Source organism: Lepus europaeus, chromosome 6, assembly GCF_033115175.1.
Source record: "Lepus europaeus isolate LE1 chromosome 6, mLepTim1.pri, whole genome shotgun sequence".
Classification (NCBI taxonomy): domain Eukaryota; kingdom Metazoa; phylum Chordata; class Mammalia; order Lagomorpha; family Leporidae; genus Lepus; species Lepus europaeus.
Window position 1 is genome coordinate 11455890 of NC_084832.1, and position 15751 is coordinate 11471640.

Here is a 15751-nt window from a genome sequence, read left to right on the forward strand (position 1 = left end):
TTGGAAGTTGGATCAGCATCTAGATGAGGGGACGTTGGGGGCAAGTACTGCATTTTGCACAACGATTTTGAGAATTTCATGAGATAATAAAACAGTTACTGGTCAGCTTCTTCACTTCTTTTCATAGATGGTTTATTGTGCGCTATCCTCAACAGAGGACGCTCAGGGGCATTCAGTTAAGCTGCAACTTGGGATCCTCCATCCCATATTGGAGCCTAGGGTTGAATCTAGCTTTCACTTCCAATCCGGCTTCTGACTACTGTACCTGGGAAGCAGCAGATGCTCAGGTCCCTGCCATTTGCGTGAGACACCTGTATCGAGTTCCTGACTTCTAGCTTGGGCCTGGCCCAGCCCTGGCTATCGTTGGCATTTGGGAAGTGAACCGGAAGATGGAAGATCTTTCTGTCTTTCCCTCTGTCACTCTGCTTTTCAAATAAATAAGTATTTTTTTAAATTGAATAATCATACTCAATGTATACAGTGTTCATTTTCAACTTTTTATTATGGATTTTTAAAAATTTACACAGAAATAGATTATAGTACCCAATCCCTATAATTCAGCATCAACAATTATCAACATTTGACCAGTCCTGTTTCATTTTATGGTAAATCTGAGAAATGAAGTCATTTCAGAAGTAAGCCTTGGGAGAGCATTTGACCTTGCAGGTAAGATGCCAGATGGGATGCCTGTATCCTGTAGCAGAGTGTCTGGGTTCAAGTTCAGACTCCACTCCTGATTCCAGCTTCCTGCTAATGCATACCTGGATAGGCGGCAATGATGGCTCCTGTCACCCACTTAAGAGACTTGGACTGAATTCGTGGCTGTGGGCTTCAGTCTGGATCAGCCCTGACTGGTATTTAGAGAGTGAACCAGCAGGTGGGAATGCTTTTTGTCTCTGTCTCTCTCTTTCTCTTCTCCTCCTGCCGCCCACTCCTCCCCTCCCCGTTCCCCACTATGTGTGTGTGTCTACCTCTCAAATAAATAAAACAAATTTTTAAAATTTTAAAATGAAATAATTCCTCATCTGTCATAGTTCTGAGCTATGCTTCCTCCAGACTGCTGTCCCTCTTATCTAATTTCTTATCATTGGCCCCAGTCACCCAACATTGGTCTGGTCTCCAAGAAAGGAACACTGAGTAGGTGGGGGTGTCCTGTTCATTACCTCTGTAGCACCTTGGTACATGATTGTTGTTTGTGTTTGTTTGTTTGTGTTTTGCATTCCCCTGCAATCTGCAGCCTCACCCCCACCCTACCCCAGCAAGGCAAGATTCTACAGATATGGCCGTTTATTCTCAGGTTCACTTTCTGAAGTTTCTGCTCGGGATCCCACTAGGAATTTCTGTTGGCTCGCAGGAGGGCTGGCCACCACCATGACCTCAAATGAAAGGATTTCAAGATGATTCCAAACTTGTCCCTGTCTGCCATAGAGTCAACTGGTCAGTGTTTCTAAATCCTGGGTTTAGATAAGTGTAGGTTCAGAAAATTGGTAGCTGCCTCAGGAGTTAAAGTTTGGGGGAAAGTTGGTGTTGGGACAGTGCTGAAGTATCTTTTAGGCAACTGTAACTTTACTCCTCTGGACATTGCCCAGCCCTAGCATCCATTCTGCGATTCATAAGGGCCTTGGATGACCCTGTCACTTATGTGTATTGGTCATCGAGACTAGGACAACTCTGCCCATGCACTGTAATATCCGCATATCTGGGTGGAGCACTTTGTGACTAAAAGCACCGCATGTGTCCTTCTTTAAGGTTCCAATGAAGGCATAAAACTTTTTTAAGTTTAAATGAAGCAAACACATTATATTTTCCCAGAATAAATTGTTTCTTAAATCTTTTTGATGAAGGTTAGGATTTCATATCATGAAAATCATACCATTCTGTCATAGTCTAATGATAAAAGGACAGAGGTGGACTTAATACAAAAGTTGTACTCATTCTGAATGGAAGAGCACTGAATGGACAGATATTTGAAAACCTTAAATATTGATAATTGAAGCAATAGTTAATGAAGAAAAATTTAATTTATGACCAAGTTGTTTTCAAAAGGCTGTAAAATATCCATATCCAGTATTTTCTTATTTCCATCAATATTTGGATGATAAACTATTTATTAAAGCCAAAAAGGAATAAAAATTAAAATCAGACATGGTTTTCCATAATATATATATAGTTGGATTAAATACATATGTAATGCAGATTTTATTAATATTGAATTGTTCTTTTTAAAAAGATTTTGTTTATTTCAAAGTCAGAGTTAGAGGGAGAGGTGGAGAGTGAGAGAACGATCTTCAGTCCACGTGTTCACTCCCCAGAAGGAAGCTGGGAGCCAGGAGCTTCACTCAGGTCTCCCACATGGGCTTCTGCTGCTTTTCCCAGGCCATTAGCAGGGAGCTGGATTGGAAGTGGAGCAGCTGAGTCACAAACTGGCACCCTCACAAGATGCCAGCACCACAGGCAGCAGCTTGACCCTCTATGCCACAATGACAGTAATATTGAATAGTTGACATTACCTCAAAGTAATCAGCACAGTTGCATATCTCATTAAAACTGGTATTCAGTATGGCTACATATGAGGTCTGACCCAAGATTTCAGTGTCTCATGTCACTGAATTTTCATCATCATGGTCCATCCTTATCATTAGACAGTGACAATTAAAGCAGAGCCCACTGCCATTTTCACAGTGTGAAATCCAAGTTATAACTTCATCATATTTCTGTCACATACTTCTTCAGACATGTATGTCATGGCACACAGATCAAAGACTAAACTGGGCTTGAGATTGCATTCTTATGTTTAAAACTCAAACTTTTAATCAGCCTTAGTTTTATCACAGTGTCACCTGTCACATTAAATTTATGTCAACTTAAATCTTTGTATTTTTGTATTAGAAATATATACATATTGGAAGTTACATTCTAATAAAAATGCATCGGTCCACATGGGGCTTTTTAGAGAACCTCTTCCATTGCTTAAGTTTGAAGGATTGTGCTGTCATCAGCTAACCTTGCAATATTTTTTTTTTTGACAGGCAGAGTGGACAGTGAGAGAGAGACAGAGAGAAAGGTCTTCCTTTTTGCCGTTGGTTCACCCTCCAATGGCCGCCGCGGTAGGCGCGCTGCGGCCGGCGCACCGCGCTGATCTGATGGCAGGAGCCAGGTGCTTATCCTGGTCTCCCATGGGGTGCAGGGCCCAACGACTTGGGCCATCCTCCGCTGCACTCCCGGGCCACAGCAGAGAGCTGGCCTGGAAGAGGGGCAACCGGGACAGGATCAGTGCCCCGACCGGGACTAGAACCCGGTGTGCCAGCGCCGCTAGGTGAAGGATTAGCCTATTGAGCCGCGGCGCCGGCCTATATTTTTAAAACTTTTAGTAAACACCTGTCTGTTAATAAACTTATATTTGCTACTTTCTCTGACTTCACATTTTCCAGCAGCTCTGAAATCACTTCTTTTTGTCTTCACATTCAGCATAATTTATTTGCACATGCTGTGCTCATCCAGTTATGGGAATTAACTTGTGTCTGTTCTTACATGTATATGGACCTTATGAATATTTCTATTTGATTTTAATCATTGGGTCATATACTCCTTGGTAAATTTTCACATTGTTTGGAATACAACTGATCAAACATTCAGTATTCAATGTGTCTTGATTTTCAACTAAAATATTTCCAAGAAGTGATCAGATTTAGTTATTAAATGAGGAACACCAGACTACTGTGTCTACTGTGTGGACGCGTTTGTGTGAGTTCACATGAGTAGATGTCAATGACTTGAATAATACCAGCCTTTTATTTGTAGAAGGGTGTTTCCCATGCACAAAACTGTAGTATTCCATAAGAAAATATTTAGAGAAGCAAACCAGTGTGTCATTGTCCATCCATCATGCAGAGCTCCTTAGTATTATACCTACCCCATTTTGGTAACATTATGGTACACCTAAAAGTCATACCTAATGGTTAAGGCAGTGCTATCTTCTAATAAATAACTTATAAAATTCCACTGTGGCTTCCCAGTGTTGACTACTAATTGCATCGACTTAGTTGTTTTCCTAGTATATTAAAATGTTATTTGTAAATAGAAAATAGTTAAGATACTAGTAGTTTAAAGATATTTATAGTGTGATGTAAATATAATAGAGTACTCTACTCTAAGCCCAAGTATAGTTTCCAGGTTTTCCTTTAGTCACTTGGCCACTATTTATTAAACCCTGGCAATGCACTCATCACTGCCATAGGGGAAGGGAAATGGACAAAACCAAGCAGAGCCTCTGACCAAAGAAATCCCAGCCCACTTTGTGGGATAGGTTTTACAGGAATCCTCATTTTCTCTAAAGAGTATATAGCTGAAAACATTTTGGATAACACATTGCTAGAAAATAAGAATCTATAGTCCATTAATATAAATGGGAAATCTAATAATGTATTACAGGGCAACTGCAAATGTCACTAAATCGCTCCCTTAAGCCTATGTAAAAGTACACCTGTGTATTTCTGCATAATGAAGATCCATTTTTACACTACTCAGGTATTTATACTTATCACACAAATAATTTTATACAATTATTTACTTACAAAATATTTTGTAAAAAAAGAAGCCAAACAACATGTTAAATTACTGTCTATCATATTTCACAGAATTGCTGGTGTCATCTATGGGGAGAAGAAAACAGCATTGATTTGCAGATTCACAGGTCCTTAAAAAATAGTAAATGCTGTTAATTACACTTCGATTTTAAGACTGTCATGAATCCATTGATCACAAGATGCATCCTGAATTAGGAAATGTTAAACTGTATTGGGGATGGAGGGGTATGTTTTAGAATCAATTAGATACACTAAAATGGATCTAGACTGATTGACCCAAGTTCTGGTCTCATGAAAGGCTAACTTTGAGAAGAAAGGTAGGAAGAAGAAGAGATTGTTTAAATTATTAAACAGTTTAGTTTAACAAAGCCAATGCAAGATTTAGCTCAACGGAGAACAGCAGAGACTACTGCATACTGCCTAAGTTGTCCAGGATTCGTGTGCAACTTAAGGTCTCCCCTGTGCAGACACAGATTCATTATAGTGGCTCTTCTAGTTTCCTAGTGATTTGGGTGCAAATACATTTGCAACTGTTGGTATAGTGAGAATCCAGATAATGAATGATAGGCCAGTGTTTTGTGCAAGTGTCTTAATAGTGACCTGTAAAAACTACAGGGGAAGAGAGCACACTCAAAAGAAAGACAGAAAAATATGCTTGGGATGTCTTGAAGGGAGAGGAAAGTGAAGTGATGTCTTCAGTGATGAGCCCGTGTGGTCTATGGCAGGGCCGGAGGAAGGCCGAGGGGGATTTCTCAGAGAGATAATGAGGATGCTGAGACACAGAACCTGGAGCAGCCCGTTGTTCTGGGAGTGCTAAGCAGTCAGGAGAAGCAAGTGGGGAGTGCCCAGTGAGCAGCTGGAGAGGACTGGGGAGTAGCCTCGGCCCCGGTCCTGAATTCATGCTGTAGTCAGTTAAGTGCATGGGGGACTTCAATCTGAGAGCGTCGCAATCTGATTTATGTTTGAGAAGTTTACTCTGGAGGTAACACGCTTGATGCACTGCTGGAGAGAGAAATTGAAGCAGTAAGTCCTACCAGCAAGAAACGCCTTTAAACATTTTTTTTTGTTTATTTGTCATAAGAATTTCCCAGCTTATAATATTCCCTAAGTTTGAAGTCAGTGTCGATTAATTGTTACTCCCCAGTAATTTGTTTCTAACTGATTTCCCACTAATTCCTTTTCCTGGAAGCACGCTAGCTCCCGAGCTCCCTAGCGGTAAAAATAAACCATCTGGGTGGTGTATGCCTCGGCTGTTGTGGAGCACCCTGTGGTGCTGTGGATTCTTCAGACAGTTCTCAGTTGTCTATTTTTCATCTGGCAATAGACCAAGGTAGAAGAACACACATCCTTTGAGCACTCTCAAAGTAATAAATAATAATGCTAAGACACAGTGACAGATGGGCTGTGGGAATGTGGGGCAGTAAATCACGTGCTCACAAAACTATTCCAGAACATATCACTTTGTGACTACAGATATCGCCCTATGAATGCGTTTGGTTTCTCTGCTTCTAAAACTCCTGCATGGCACTTTAAGTTACTCCCTTTTAGCATGTAATTGATTGGCAGCCGCCATGCTTTCACCTTTATAAAAATGGACAGATGGCTCTTGAGTGAGAGCTCAGCCAGCAGTCAGCTCATTTTTGCCCTTAGCTCAAGCACCCCCTGCCCTCCATTTCTTGTTGATGCAACAAATTAAAACCTTCCTTTCATATTTGAGGTGTTTCTTTTTTTTTTTTAATTTTTTTTCAATTTTTTTTTTTTTTGACAGGCAGAGTGGACAGTGAGAGAGAGACAGAGAGAAAGGTCTTCCTTTTGCCGTTGGTTCACCCTCCAATGGCCGCTGCGGTAGCGCGCTGCGGCCGGCGCACCGCGCTGTTCCGATGGCAGGAGCCAGGAATTTGTGGGTATTGGGTTCTGGTGACAAAGTTTTAGAAGTAGGGAATAGAAATGTTATGATTTGCAAATGTTATAATTCAGTCATACAGCAGGATTTTGAAGGATTTGGAAAGAACTTACAAACTCGATCTTAGCAACTTGCTATCAGTTATGGTTAAGGCCTTTGAAAATAAAAGTGGAAAAAGAGATGATTTAATAAAATGTCAGACACAAAATCTGATCTAAGATTATATTTCAGAGTCTTAGTTTTCAAAGTCTATATTCTGTTCATTATTAAAGAGTATTTAAGCTTATTGAGTGATTATTGGCTATGATTAATATGATAGTCATTTTAGTTCCTACCAACTCAGTTGTATTTCCAGCTTCATTGCAATGCACAAATACATAAGCATTGAGCCTGCTCCTGTTTGGGTGACATTTTCAGGCTTGCATAAACTTTTGCAATCCAGGAAATATCCAAAATCATGCCACAGTCTCATCTGTGGTCTCCCATGACCATATAGGAACAGTGTTTATTTTATGACATTAACTGGAAGTGTATTACATCCTTCTCTCTTTGCCAGAAGGGAGTTATTTTTTTTTTCAGAAGCAAGGATAGTTTCCATAGATGGAATATTAAGCATATTAATTGATTTTGTTCTGTATGCATTGTAATCTACAGATGTCCTCTGTTTAAGACATTGTCCATGTGCCTAACTAATTTATTTAATGTATTCTGTATGACACACAATGTGCTATGTGCTCAGAGGATCTTTCTAAATTGTCAGCAATAATGGGGAGATCATAAAAGCTAAGAGAATAGTGGTGGTTGTCGGAGCTTGGGAGGGACGTTGAGGGAGAGTTGTGGAAAGATTAACAGGTACCAAGTTCTAGCTAGTTGGGGGTTAGGAAATTCAGAGGTCCTATTACACAGTAGGGTGACTATAGGTAGTGATAACATACTGTATATTTCCCTGGAGAATAACTAACAGATAGGATTTTGGATGTTTTTTCCACAAAGAAATGTTAAATATTTGAGGAGATAACATATGTACCTTGAGTGGATATTACATAATATATACATGCATCAAAACATATAGTATTTAATAGATACGTACAGTTTTGTGCTTGTTAAATTTTTTTAAAATGCTAAAAATATCTCAAGGTGTCACATGCATTAAGAACAAATACTAACATTTACCATGGGAAATAGACTTTTTGAAGATATAATACTGGAGGATACTCTTGGAGAAGATTTAAACGGGAAAGTTGGAGGGACCAGAGCATAAATTCTTGAAGCAACCATTAGGCATTACGAAGGAGCATCGTGACACAGACTGATTGTTCTCTGGTAGATTGTTGCACAGGGTGTGAATTAAGATGATCACAGTAGACTCTGGTCAGAGCTTGGAGGGAAAAGCTGGCAGAAATTTGGGAGAATTTTTCTGAAAGATAGGCAGTGTGAAGAACTATGAACACTCAGAGAAAAAGGGAAAAAAAGGGTGGGGAACGCAGTTTGTGACGGCCTTTGCTTCCTGAGACCTTGTACCACTGCTTATTGATGCTTGGAGACAGGAGTCAAAAAATAATGTATAAAATGTATGCCCATATTTTAGCAGGAAAGTAAAAAGCAGGCAGTTCTGATTGACTGCTGAATCCCATCTGGTGTGTGATGGGCTTGTTGGTGCTTGACGGGGTTGTTGATTGCAGGTAAACACGACTATGAATTCATGGACAGTCTAAAACAGCAATCATTCTGAACAAGGCAACCAAAACGACTTCTTAATCTAGAAATACTCTTCTAGATAATACCGTAGCAGTTTCATTAAGCATGTTTTCATAACCTGAGCTTGTTTGAAATTAAAATGTTTGTGTGCTTTTGTTATAGAGTTCAAAATATAATGTGGGTCAGCTTTGCAATATCCATTTCCTTAAGCAAACAAAATTCATATAGTAAATTTGGTACTGACAACTTTACATTATACTTTTATAAGGCTCACATTTTTTTAAATTTGCTGCTATTTTTGCCTGTTGAAGAAGTGATTTCTGTGAAATCTATAATGTTTACATTTCGAAAGATTTAATTTTGAAAATCCATTCTTAAAAATGTATCATGTGGAAATTAGGCAAAAAGTTTCAGGATACAATACCAGAAGCAGGACGATCTTCCGCCCCTGCTCCTGGTTACCTGCTTTCCCTCTCAGAAAAATATCCCTGCCTGCCCCCACTTGGTTCATTTTAAATAATCCTCAATATAATGATAAGCTCTGATCCTATATCTTTCTGATTTAGTTCATTACTAAAGCAGTAAAAGAGCTAACTGTATTGATGTTACATATTGTATTTGCAATGACGAAAAATATCAGTACTGTTTTTTAAAAAAATATATAAACTCATCCTATGTGGGTGATTCTGTCTGATCTTTATTTCTATTTTTCCTGTCTAACATTTTGTTATTAATTGTTCCAGCTTTCAAACAATTCTCTGCTGTGTCTGAGAAAATTACAGCTTTTGTGACTGAAATCCTTTGTGTTTTTTAAAAGGCCAGAACTGCATCTAGTTCTTAAAGATTAAGAGGTGTTTTTCTTTCTCATTTAATCTAACCTGCACATAAAAAAACATACCATATTTGATGGTTTAATGAAGGTCAATATGAAAATATGCATTTTTCTTTTCCTTCATAACATCAATATAGAATACTTACATCATGTGTATTTTACATTATATTTAATTAACTGAGAAAGTGAGCTACATAGGGCGGGAGTTACTTTTTTTTCCACTCCTACATTATTGGTTCTTCAATATGACCTAGATAATAGAGAGGTTCTGTACACTGAATGAATGAATAAATGCCAAGTACAAACATAAATATCACATAAACCAGTATCTTTTTAAATGCTAAACAAAATTGGTCTCACATGGTATGTATTTAGATTTTGGTTTACTTTGAAATATGAAATTTCACTTTCATATTTGCAATTAATTGAGCAATACAGAAACCAAATATGATTCTTATAGTAAAAGTTGCTCCAGAAAGTTTTGAAAACAATTATAACACTCTTTACTACTTGTTGCATGTTTAGTATGTGTGTGTATGTTTATATAACTGGCACATCTTAAGACAGCGTTTTCCCCTCCTGTGCTGCAAGTCACCACCTGTTGAACAGGACACCTAACATATAATTTGATAGATTCATTGTCCTGACTACCAGAGCCAAGCCTCAGAATTTACTCTCATATCTCCTTTGAGTCTTCTCATATCGATGGGTCACTAAGTTTGCTTGCTGATCTTCATCTTGCCACTGATAAAAAGCTTTTTGCAAGCAATCACTTGGGAACTAATGTAGTTTTTTCCTATACTCTCTATAGAATTAACTTTCCCAACTTCCTGCCATGTTTATAACTTTATTAGCCATTAACCTGCCTTATGAATAATGTGAATGTATTCATATTTTTTCTACAAGAGTGTTGTTGGTGATGTGAGTGTGTGTATTAGCAAGGCATTGTACCTCCTCTTATGGAAAGCGCATACTTAGCCAAGTTTATGAAGTTGTATTTATACTTCATATCTCGGTCAGATAACTTTCACTCAGTGTTTTACAATGCTATTGTTTTTGTAAACAATAAGTTATTTCTGAAAACTTCTCAAGGGAATATTTTGATAACCCACTGTTACTTATGGCAGAACATTATGGAAATTATTTTAGCTTTCTAAATATTCTGAAACCTATTTTACCCAATTTCTTTAAAATCTTGATGTTCTATTCCTATTTGATTTCTTAGCAGGTGCAGAGGTGTAATTATATATGTGACAGAGTTCAGAGTTGACTTATATACATAAGTGTAGAACAAGTGACCTACCAGGATGGTCCTAGGAAAACAAGAAAGCTTTGCTATTTAAGGGCCATAATTCTAATCTCATGAAAGTTTCTTATTTTGTTATTCCAAGGGGAAATGTTTTTAATATTTTCATTTTATTAAAATATGCATTCAAATGACAGGATAGACTCCTTATTTACAACAAAGGTAAATAAGGTACATCTTTACCTTTCTTTTTCATGACTTATCCCAACTAAAGTTAAAGGCAGTGTATGTTTTCTTTGCAAATTAAGGCAAACTTCTTGACGTTTTTCAGCTTGAGTAGAATTTCTGCTTTCTTTGTCCACCAACGGTGACTGATCAAGAGGATTTGAAGGCCTTCGTGTTGACTACTGTGCACTTTTGGTTGTTGTAGGAAGAGGCTGGTACAGATGGAACTGGCCTTCAGAGGACGGCCTCTGTTTCTTCAGTGGTAGGACTATGTGACCGGGACAAAGAAATAGGGATGTTTTCCCGTTCCATTATTTTAAAATTTTACACCCAAAGTTCTGCAGTTGCTTGTGTTCGTAAGTTACTTCCCTTAGGAAGAATGCCTTTTAAAATGTTTAAAGTGTTCCTTTTGAAAAGCTCTTCAATTATGATGCAGAAATTACAGATAGCTGTTACTGGATTGACACCTGACTAGTCCTCCCACAGATTTTTAAAAAGATTTGTTTGCCTGATAATGCCTTGTGATTTTATTTTTAGGGGGACAGTTCCTATGTGAAAGATCGCTGGTGCGTTTTTGATGGATTTATGGTGTTTTGTCTTTGGGTTTCACTGGTGTTGCAGGTAATTAAGTATTTTTAAACTACAAGGGGGAGTTCTCCAAATGAGTATTATTTTTCACTGGAAGTCTAAATAGAAATGTCAAAGAATATATATCAAATGCAATTGTGTTATGCCCTACAGCATTATGTTTATTTTAATGGTTGTTGACAGGAAAGTTTAATTTTAATTATTATTGGTTACATTTGTGAATCAGTGCTCAATAGCTATTGAAAGTCAATGTTACAGGTGATTATTTGTTTTTAAACAGATATATAAAATATATTCATTGAAATACAGAAAAATGCGAGGTGATAATTTCTATATTTATAAAATAAAAAATGGAATTTAAGATTCTAGCCTACTAATGTGACTAAATCCTCATTAAAAGCAGCTACGTCAATTTAAATTGGGGTACATATTGATCAACATAAAATACTACATTCCAAATGCAACATGGCTTTATAAGAAATGGGGAACATTTAAAAAGCTTAAGAGCAGGATTTTGTTGGAAAATAGTAGAATTTCTTCCCATGCATTCATTTAGGCTTCATTTTGCACTGAATTTCACCAAAGTAACTATATGTTTTTTTATTTAATTTGATTTTGATAAGAAAACTGAATTTGAGATCTACCTTTGTAAAAAAACTTTTAAGTGTACAATGTTAATGTTGATGATAGGTACCATGTTATATGGCAGATCTCTAGTGTTTGTACCTCATTAAATATTCAGAGTGACAGACACTCACGGGCTGCCTGACAGCTCCTCCTGGTGTTTGTTCATAAACTCCTTCCTTATTTTTATAACGTTCATCTCTCCAGTGATCTGATGTGTCCCGCCTATTAGCTTGTTCTTTTTCCATTTAATCACCTTTGTGTTATTGATAAGTATTTTGATTATCATTTTGCCTCTGTCAACAAATGATAAAATTTCTTTTTTGTCACAGTATTTTCATATTTTCTCCATTATTGATTTTCTGAATATTCAAAAACCTCTGTCAATGAGTTAATGAGGAAGACTTAGCATACTTATGCTATAGTCCAGTTACACTTGTTTTTGTATTGAAAGCTGTGCCTCAATGAATCAGATGAGAGATTAACAAGAGGAATGTCCCTTTCATTGGTTTGTATATTTGTTTCTTTTAAGATAGCCACAGATTCAAAATGTATGCAAAAGAAACAATTTTGGTGGACAGTAATGTAGATTCAGAGCACAGGGTACAAGTCCTTACACTGTTGACTGTGTGTTCCAAGACTACAAGCAATAATGCTAAGGGAAAATCTAAACCTGTTCGTTTGCACCTTAATTGACAGGTGTTTGAAATTGCTGATCTAGTCGATCAAATGTCACCTTGGAGCATGCTGCGAATCCCCCGGCCTCTAATTATGATCCGGGCATTCCGCATTTACTTCCGATTTGAACTGCCAAGGACCAGAATCACGAATATTTTAAAGTAAGCACTGCTTTTGCCTACATTGGGGCAGGGAGAGCTTCCTAAAAATGTTCTAAGTTTTGTCAACATTGTCTGCTTTTATCCCCAGGCGATCGGGAGAACAAATATGGAGTGTTTCCATTTTCCTGCTTTTCTTTCTACTTCTCTATGGGATTTTAGGAGTTCAGATGTTTGGGACATTTACCTATCACTGCGTCGTAAATGACACGAAACCAGGGTAAGTTTGTGAACTGTGATAACATCTGGGCTATTAACCAGGGCATTTGAAAATTTTCACAAGTAAAACCTCAGTATCAGAGAGAGAGAGAGAAGAGAGAGAAAGAGTGTGTTTATGTACTCTGTGCTGTGTTTCCTCAGTATTGTTTTGTCCGATTTGTGAAAGACAGGTCTGTAGTCACACCAGATTGAAAAATGCACCAGATGGTGAGTAGATGGGGCACATACCAAGTGTACATTTAGAAAGCCACGTCAGTCTGGCAAAATGGTGATACATTAACAAAACCGATGCACCTTTCATGATATTAGAAGTGAGTTGCATGTTAGAGAAAAAGATCATTTTTATATTTATTGCCTCTGATCATACTTCCCTAAAATGTTTCCCCGAAGGTGTTGTAACCTCATTTCTAGACAAGACAATATTAACAGTTGCATTTCAGTTTTGTCCTGTGACCAGGGAAGATACAATGCATTTAATTAGCTAGTGTTTGTTGTGCAGGGAGAGTCCCTGATTTTCCTACAAGGCTAATACTGTTCATGTATGGCACAAGGGGAGGAGTTGTAGAAGGAGGGAAGAGACGGGGTGCTGGCCCCAGGGCACCTGACCCGAGTGTCCTACGCAGTGCCTATTAGAATCTGAGTGAGCACTTACAGGACCACCTAGAGGCACAACAGATGTGGCTCGACCACGTTGTAGGACATGAGGTTGGGGAGGTGGCAGAGTTAATGTTATCTCTGTTTTCAGGCTTTGAGCAGGAATTGGTCTCTTGGTTTACAGGAACTCTACTATAAATCACAGAAAGAAAATTCTTGATTTGGCTCATAGAAACTAAATAAGAAACATTTTATTAAGTTCAGTGGAGATTATAAACTGCCATTCATCTTCAAAATATTTTAGTGTGGTTCCTTTACAAACCAGTTGAGTATATGAAGATGATTGAGTTTTTAAAACAGTGGAAACTGCTACTTCGTGTTTTTTGTACTTGAAGGTTTTTTTTTTTTTTTTTTTTTTTTGTAAAACATGTATTTCTATGGGGGAAAACTAGGTAACTGGCAGATAAAGAATCTTCTTGTTCTTATGAGTATATACATCATGCTAATCTTGGTTCAATTCCAAGTCTTAGTTGGGTGACTTGTATACCTTGTTGAGTTCATTGCTTTGTGAGGTGGGGAGTGTAGCAGCATACAGGAAGGTGAAGCGAGAAAGTGAGCCAAGACATAAGTACAGTACCTGGCACACAGGGAAGCCACTCTCTCTATACTGGTTGTCTTGGTTGTCACTCACACGCATGGTATTTGTAGATTATGTGACTTCTAAGAATATAGTGCAATGTCCTGGAGACTACAGATTATGTTTGTTGTTTGCTATCTCTCTACTCACAAAAGATGCAACTCTACCTTGATGGAAATTTTTCTCCTCATCTGATTTTAGACCAGGTAGCATATGCAAGGTTCTCAGAAAACATGAAAGAATGCAGTGACTTTCGAAATCATTAGGAAAATTTCACTGGTGAAATGTCAAGTGCGAAACACTAGGTATTAATCAATGCCCTAATTATTATTATAATATTATTATATTTATATATATATTATAATATTATTATATTTTATTTGTCTTTTTGAAGTACATGAATGCATGTCAAGTATTTCAAAAATTATTTTAGGACTGTGAGCAGACACCATGTACTCTTATACAGTATCATGCTGAAGTAAAGAAGCTCATATTTTAATCCTTTACTATAATTTTAACTTGGCACCAGGTGAGTGAATTATTTACTCAAAACTATTTTTAAAACAACAACAACCGCTATCCCACAGTGCCGGCCTCGATACATTTTGATTTTCAAAGAACTTACTTAGGTTTTCTAGATTGGAGGGAAGAAATTGTCTAAAAACGTTCTTGCTGATAAGCAGTTTTACTCTTCTGGTCAGAGCAGTTTCTGTAAATCTTCAACATTTTAAAATTATTTAAGAATCATGTTAAGGACCAGTTTCTGGTCTAACTTGGTGAGAATCCCATGATAATTTGAGAACAATATGGAGTCTGCAATTTCTGAGTGTAGGTTTAAATGCCACCACCCGTGTTGAGCTGGCTAGTAGTGGTATGCTAGGTATTTCTATCCTCCGGTTTTTTTGTCTGTTTCATCAATTACTGAGATAGCTATATTAAATTTTTCACATATTGCAAGGAAAAGGAGTACAAATTATGCCGCCTCACACAGGGCACCAAATATAAGGAAAAGGGATGCACCAAGTGTGAGAGAAAGATCACGGACCAGAGAGGAGACAGAATATGAACTCACAGCCAGACCGAATCGATTCAAAGAAAATAAACTCGAACAGGTCGACCAGCTGCCAGCGTGCACACAGCCTAGACACATGGCAGAGGACCAGATCCCAGCAGGCTGGGCCTTTTTATATCTTAGGTGGGCTAGGGGTGGGGTGGGGGCCAGTAGGCCAAGGTGAGCTTCTCCATACTGCTTCTTCAAGTTTTGGGGGCTTTCAAACCTGGAGAAGAATGCAGGGGGAGAGTGGGGAACAATACAGGGTGTAAGAGGGAACCGGTCTCTTGAAAGAATCCAGGGGTAACAAAGAACCTGAGATGACTTAGGCTTACTATGCTATCACATATCACCAAAGTGTTCAGTTTCTCTTTCAGTTCCGTCAGTTTTTGTTTTCTATTATTTGCAAACCAAATAATGTTGTGTAAACATAAAGTGCCATATGTCTCTCTGATGAGCTAACCTTGTCATCATTTTACATCTGATTTTTTTTTTCTGAAGTAGCTTCTGGGTAGTCATGCTTTGTGATGAATCAAGAACATGACCTTTGAAAAAAAAATGTTAACAATAACAATTAGATTTTACAACTCTAAAATAACTTATTTTCATTTAATCAGCTCTTATGAACCCATTGATGTTTTGCTACAATTAATGAAAATTAAGTGTACTTTGGTCCATTCCTATACTGACAATGAAAAGAAGCACATGGCAA

At 37.8% G+C, this 15751-nt stretch overlaps 1 protein-coding gene across 2 annotated transcripts in view; it reads left to right on the plus strand.

Moving 5' to 3' along the window:
* NALCN (sodium leak channel, non-selective) overlaps positions 1–15751 on the plus strand; it is a 375909-nt gene that overhangs the window by 21514 nt on the left and 338644 nt on the right. For both annotated transcript variants that reach the window (XM_062193965.1, XM_062193966.1), the window contains exons 4-6: positions 11028–11111; positions 12402–12541; positions 12630–12758. In XM_062193965.1, the coding sequence (XP_062049949.1) occupies positions 11028–11111; positions 12402–12541; positions 12630–12758 (353 nt within the window). The remainder of the gene's footprint in view (positions 1–11027; positions 11112–12401; positions 12542–12629; positions 12759–15751) is intronic.